The following is a 7,283-nucleotide window of genomic DNA, read 5'->3' on the forward strand; positions in this document are numbered from 1 at the left end:
CTAGCTCATATAACATTAAAATTCTGGGGTGATTGCATTCTAACAGTCACATACATTATAAATAGATTATCCAGTCCAACACTAAAAGACAAATCACATTATGAAGTATTTCATGGTCATCCACCCAAACTTGACCATATGATAACTCTTGGGTGTCTTTGTTATGCTACAAAATCCAACTTTAATAATACGTTTACCCCTAAGTCCATTCCTGCAATCTTCATGGGGTACTCATATACACAGAAAGGCTACAAATTATATGACATTAAATCTAGCATATTCTTTCTTAACAGAGATGTTGTTTTTCAAAAATATGTCTTCCCTTTCAAGTATCCTAAAAGCCAATTTCTTGTAGCTCTAGACTTGAATTCCTCACCATCCACAGACTTTCCTACCATTATCTTGCCTAATCACTCACCTCACTCAACTCAACATGCTTTCCCACCTAGTGATATGTCTGAAACTTTTCATGTATCTTCCTCTTCTGATCAATCTGCTGATCTTTCTATGTCCATTCCACAAACCCCTGTTGCTCCTGCTATTCTCTCAACCTCAATCTGTGTCTCTCCTCATATCACTCATTCTAGCACAACTCCTCTTGGAAGGTCAAGAAGAACTATCAAACCTTCTATTTGGTTGTCAGACTATGTCCATGCACCATTGCCTTCAACCTCTAATTGCACCAACTATCTTATTCAACACTTTGTTTCCTATGCCCATATACATCTCTACTATCAATCTTTCTTGCCTCATTCTCTACTTATTTAGAACCATCCACTTTTTTTCAAGCAACCAAGGATAATAGATGGGTTCAAGCAATGAAACTTGAGATTAAGGCCCAAGAGGACAACCATACTTAGGATGTGGTATATTTACCTACTAGTAAAGTTCCCATCGGACGTAAACAGGTATATAAGATTAAGTACAATCCTAATGGCTTAGTGGAAAAATTTAAAGCAAGACTAGTTGCTAAGGGGTACACACAACAGGAAGGGCTACACTTCCATGATACTTTTTCCCATATGGCCAAAATGACCACAGTGAGGACTGTTATGGCTACTACTGCACTAAAACATTGGCCCATCTTCAAAATGGATGTGCACAATGTCTTCCTAATAGAGACCTTGATGAAGAGTTTTACATGACCCTACCTCAGGGATTTGGTAGCCAAAGGAGACCAAAGTGTGCAGACTACCCAAATCCCTCTATGGGTTGAAACAAGCTTCTAGACAGTGGAATCTCAAACTCACACAAGCTCTTACAATTGATGGTTTTTAACAAAGCAAACATGATTATTCTTTATTCATCAGACTGATCAAAAATAAGTTTGTTTCGGTGCTTGTGTATATGGATGACATCTTGCTAACAGGGAATGATTTAACAGAAATTCACCAAGCTAATTTATCACTTCAGTAGAACTTCAAACTAAAGGACCTAGGAAAACTAAGGTACTTCCTAGGGATTGAATTTGCTAGATCAAAGGAAGAAATTCTAATGTCACAAAGGAAGTATGCACTTGAAATGATCTCAAAAACAGACTTAGCAGGCTCCAAACAAAAAGACACACCCATGGAACAGAATCTGAAGCTCACAAGTATGGAGTTTGATAGTTGCATTAGTGAAGGTAATCATGATGAAGCATTAGTAGACAGGGGGAGTTCTCAGAGACTGATAGGGAAACTATTATACCTCACAATTACCAGGCGAGATATTTCATATGCAGTTCAGTACCTCAGCCAGTTTATGCATGCACCCAAAAGGTCAAACTATGAAGCAGCATTACATGTTGAAAGGTACATTAAGAAGCAGCCATGTTTTGGATTGCTAATGTCAAGCAAGAGTGAAGAACAAATATATGCCTTTTGTGATTTTGATTGGGCTTCATGCCCTATGTCAAGAAAGTCAGTGACAAGGTACTGCATTAAGTTAGGAAACTCACTCATTTTCTAGAAGGCTAAGAACAAAAAAAATATCTCAAGAAGCTCTGCAGAAGAAAAGTACAGAAGTATGGCAAATACAATAGCAGAGTTAGTCTAGTCGAAAGGTCTGCTAAGGGAATTACAAGTGAATCTAAGGTTGCCTATGGAGTTGTTCTGTGATAGCAAGGCTACATTATAGATTGCAGCCAATCCCATATATCATGAGAGAACAAATTCCACGTATCATGAGAGAACAAAACACATAGAAATAAATTGCCATTTCATTAGAGGAAAAATTCAGGAAGGATTCATCAGAACAACTCATGCTGCTACTCAATGTCAACCAGCTAATATTTTGACAAAATCCTTGGGGCATCAATAGCACACGTTTCTCTTGTACAAGTTGGGAATGAAAAATATTTTTCATTCACAACTTGAGGGAGAGTGTTGAAATACATAGTTGTACATCATGTAATTATAGTAGTACTCTTCTAGAAGAAATGTTAGTAAGAGAAATTAGTTGTCAGTTAGCACTTTAGAAGTAAAGTCGGTTAGTAATCTGTTTAGAGAGTAATTATATATAGGTGTGTGTATTACTAATTTCATACATAACAGGAAACAAATTGTAAAAATATCTCTCTCTTCGACTGCTTCTCTCTCCCCCTCTTGGCTGTCAATTTCTTCTTCTCCTTCCTCGAGCTTCTATCTCATCAATGGATGCCGGAGTTTTCATTTTAACATATCTTCTATGTACTTTTAGGTTTACCAATTCTCCTTTAACACATTCAATCATTATATTATTTTATACTTAGGATATATGCATTTGGAGGTCAATATAGGACATGAACAAATCATCTTGAATGACATCCGCCCATTTTACCTTTTATATGCTACTGGTACCATCTATCGAATATGTGATCATTCCAAATTTATCTAATATTATATACATGAGCACATCTACCTCGTCCCAAATGATCTCACGAGACATCGCTTCGTCGAAGAACTTTATTATTAGATATGTATAAATACTAAGCAAAATAAAAATATTAGATACAAATATAAAAATGATACAGTAATTTATTCATGTGTTCACTTTTTCAAATATTGATATCACTCGTAAAAAATCTTGCATGCGGCACTAGTTGAATGACCATATATCCATCTTAATTAGCATATGTATATCTGCTATATATATTTATTTTCTAGACATGTTGAATATTGTGTTATGTGCCCAAAATCCACTCCCATATAGGATTATTGGTCTCACTATTCTGTTATATATAATTATTATCTTTTCCTTCCGTGAATATCCTCTTGTTACATATCACTTTGGCAATACTTGTTCAGTACTACAGTTCTATTTTAATTTTATGTGTTACGTCTTCATTTTTTATGTCACATCAAACATAAATATCTATTTTTTTGCCTTTAGGAACTGTAATCTCATCAATTTCACCTAAACCTCACGCTTCTTCTGTTTGCTTACATATGTAGTGTATATATTCAGTTTTACTTCTAATTATTTTTAATATTCTTGAGTTTTAAATTTTAGAAGTTCAAGATAAAATTGATTATTTTTTTCTCATTATATAACTCTTAGTAGTAATTGTTCTTGAAAATGAAGATGGCACATAAATAGAATAAATATTCAAGGACAATAGATTATACCTTAAAATATAAATATGGATAAAATAGTAAACAATCCATGCTAATTATATATTATTGGCCGTATAAAAGAGAAATATAATAGATAATTTAAGAGGAGGGAGGAGTACATTAGTACTCCTATCAAATATTTTTAAAAGAAAGTAAAAAAAAAAAGAGAATTACACATAATACAACTCACACACATACATTGCAACTAACTAACCCATATTTAACTTTACAAAGTTGTAGCCCAAAAGTTGTCACGACCTAAATCCTCCCTCCGTGAGATGTCGTGACAGCACCTAGTCTTTACGACTAGGTAAGCCTAACATTCGCGGATTTATGAAACGAAAACATAAAATTTAACAACTAATTGCAATAGATAATTTAACAACTGATATAAGTGTAGCTCGGCATATACAATAACCACTCTCGAATATGCACAAAGTCTCCCAAGACCCGGAACGCCGTAAGTCACAAGCTTCTAAGAATTTCTAACTGTTCTATACATCAGTGTCTAATGAAGTAACGGAAGAATCAACATAAGAAAGGATAGAAGGGGACTCGAAGGTCTGCGGACGCAGGCAGATGTACCTTGAAGTCTCCTAAACAACAGCAACCGTGCAACTAAACTCAAGGCTGATAGGAGGTACCTGGATCTGCACACGAAGACATATGCAGAAGAGTAGCATGAGTACACCACAATGGTACCCAGTAAGTGTCAATCCTAACCTCAGTCGAGTAGTGACGAGGTCAGATCAGGGCCCTACTCATATATATATAAGACGGAACAAAAATTTCACAGTAAAATAAAGACTGAAATTTAACCAGAAGGAAAATCACTGAAAGATAACAGTACCGTACATAGAAATAATGACAGGGGATCTCTCGAGATGTCGTCTCGTACTCCCAAACGTAAACGTGCAGGGGGTCTCCCGGAATACCATTCCGTAGTCCCAAAGTAAATATGCAGGGGATCTCCCAGGATACCGTCCCGTAGTCCCAAAGTAAATATGCAGGGAAAATCTCCCGGAATACCGTTCCATAGTCCCAAAGTAAATACACATCTCAAACAATGGAAATAATAGCTACAACACGAAATCCTACAGTTTAGACTAAGTACCAGTCAAGGAAGAGACAAGGAATTCACTAAGCATGCTGCACAGAGTACAGATAAGCAATTAAGACACGTAGACATGCTATTCTAAACTAAACAAGAAAATTACACATGCTAGTATAACTCAATTAAAGTGAAACAGGTTATTACTCAGTGAAAAATGGAGTTTTACAACAAATATCCTGTGTATGCACTCATCACTTCACGTACACTCCGCTCATATATCACAACAGTACCAAATCCTAAGGGGAGTTCCCCCACACAAGGTTAAGCAAGCCACTTACCTCGAACTAAGTTCGATCACTCGATGACAATACTTTTTCCACGAATATCCAACTCTGAATGGCCCAAATCTGGCCAAAAGTAGTTACATATCATAAATATAACTATAAGAAGCTAATCTAACTAATGAAATCAAGAATTAAGCAAGAAATTAAAATATCGTCCCAAAAGGTCTGCTCGGGCCCACGTCTCGAAATCGGATAAAAGTCACTTAATAGGAACACCCATTCACTCACGAGTTCATTCGTACCAAAATTATATAAATCCGATGTCAAAATCTCAATCAAAACCCAAAATTTTAGTTGAAGAATTTCTTCTTAATTTTCCAAAAATTTTAACCCAAAATTCGAAATTAAATAATGAAATTAATGATAGATTAGTGGGATATAATCAAAATCAAGTGTAGAATCATTACTCAATCGATGTCTCTGAAAATCCCTCAAAATCTTGTCCAAATCTGAGCTCCCAAACTCAAAATTTGATAAAACTGGCCAAACCCTCATTTTTGAAATATTTAATACTGCCCAGTGATTCCTTAATCAGGATCGCGGAAATAGCCTCGCGATTGCAAAGCACAATTTCGTTGCCCCAGAATTTAACATTATTCGGACGCGAAAAACTCCACGCGAACGCGATTCACTAGCTCTGATACTTACGCGATCACGAACAACCCCACGCGTTCGCAAAGAACAACACTTGAATTTCACTGCTGCCTTACTTCCTCTTCGCGAACGCGGCCTAGCCCACAGGTTCACGAAGCAAAACCTAACCAACTTATGCAATCGCGTCCCCATCTTCGCGAATGCGAAGAACAACTTCTGCTAGCCTCTAAGATGCCTTATACGATCGCGAGACCTCTCTCGCGAACGCGATGAAGTAAAGTCTGTAACAAAAATACCAAAAAATATGCTATCTTCCACAAGTCCAAAATGATCCGTTAAGCATCTGAAACTCACCCGATCCCCCGATACCTCAACCAAACATATCTACCAGTCCTAAAATACCATACAAACTTAGTTGAGCCCTCAAATCACATCAAACAACGCTAAAATCACGAATCATCCTTGTCACGACCCAGATTTCCCAACCTCGGGGGTCGTGATGGTACCTACTAATGGGATCTAGGCAAGCCAAACCTTAACCACTTGCTACGCTTCCATATTGCTTCTTTTTAACAAACACAAGGCGATAACATGATAACAACGGAACTTTAAATAATAGCGGAAGTCAACAATTAAATATCTTAAGTCTACGTCTATTACAACTTTTAAAACCTCAAATACCCAAAACCTGGTGTCAAAGTGTCACATACTATCTAAGATTTCTACATACAAGGTCTGAAGAAATAAAAGTACGTTGTTTCGAAATAAAAGAAAATGAAACAGGAAGTAGAGATAGAGGGAGACGCTAGGGCCTGCGACGCCTGCAGTCTACCTTGGGTCTCCGGATGGACTGAAGGAAGCACTCCAACTACTTTCCGAAAGCTGCTCCTGGATTTGCACACAGAGCAGAGTGTATTATCAGCACAACTGACCCCATGTGCTGGTAAGTGTCTAGCCTAACCTTGGCGAAGTAGTGACGAGGCTAGGACCAGACTACCAAATAAACCTGTGCAGTTCATATATATATATATATATATATATACACACACACACATCGGAAATCATATATATATACAGCAGAAAAGAAATACAGAAATAACCAGTCAATGTGGGAGGTGCAAACATGCTGTGGGGGAGATAATAGTTCTGAATAGCAAGGCATCAAGTAAGGAAAGAAACAGCATAACTAGAATATCAACAAGGAAGCAGAAATCAACAATTGCACGGCATCACCCTTCGTGCTTTTACTCTCAGCGTCACCAAAGAAGTTATATAATAAAAATGTGCACGGCATCACCCTTCGTGTTTTTACTCTCATCCTCACCAAAACAATCATTTAATCAAAATGTGCACGACATCACCCTTCGTGTTTTTACTCTCTTTCTTCACCATATAATCAATAGATTCGGCACGGAATGGTACGTCGTGTAGCACGACATCACCCTTCGTCCTTTATACTCTTTCCTCACAATAACAAACAATTCACGGCATCACCCTTCGTGCTTTAACACTCTTCCTCAGCCAAACAACAATCACAAGCAAAGGGGCAAGGGAATAAACAAAATAGTAATAGAGATCCCGACAAGGGAACAACAGTTAAACAATTAAATCCCGGCAAGGGAACAACAATTAAACAATTAAATCCCGGCAAGGGAACAACAAATAAATCAACAATACCCTGGCAAGGGTGACAAAATAATGATCTCTTCTCTTTCT

The 7,283-nt window shown here is 37.1% G+C and overlaps 1 protein-coding gene across 1 annotated transcript; it reads left to right on the forward strand.

The window, feature by feature from the left end:
• The first annotated feature begins 1,494 nt into the window (after nucleotides 1–1,494).
• On the forward strand, nucleotides 1,495–1,950 carry LOC142180726 (putative mitochondrial protein AtMg00240). The gene has a single exon (XM_075252790.1). The coding sequence runs from the start codon at nucleotides 1,495–1,497 to the stop codon at nucleotides 1,948–1,950; it is 456 nt and encodes a 151-aa protein (XP_075108891.1).
• The last annotated feature ends 5,333 nt before the right edge of the window (nucleotides 1,951–7,283 follow it).

The sequence above is a fragment of the Nicotiana tabacum genome, chromosome 5 (genome assembly GCF_000715075.1).
Source record: "Nicotiana tabacum cultivar K326 chromosome 5, ASM71507v2, whole genome shotgun sequence".
Lineage (NCBI taxonomy): Eukaryota > Viridiplantae > Streptophyta > Magnoliopsida > Solanales > Solanaceae > Nicotiana > Nicotiana tabacum.

Excerpts from the sequence above, each read along its gene's own strand:
- LOC142180726 (XM_075252790.1), top strand. The coding sequence starts at position 1,495 with ATGTCACAAAGGAAGTATGCACTTGAAATGATCTCAAAAACAGACTTA.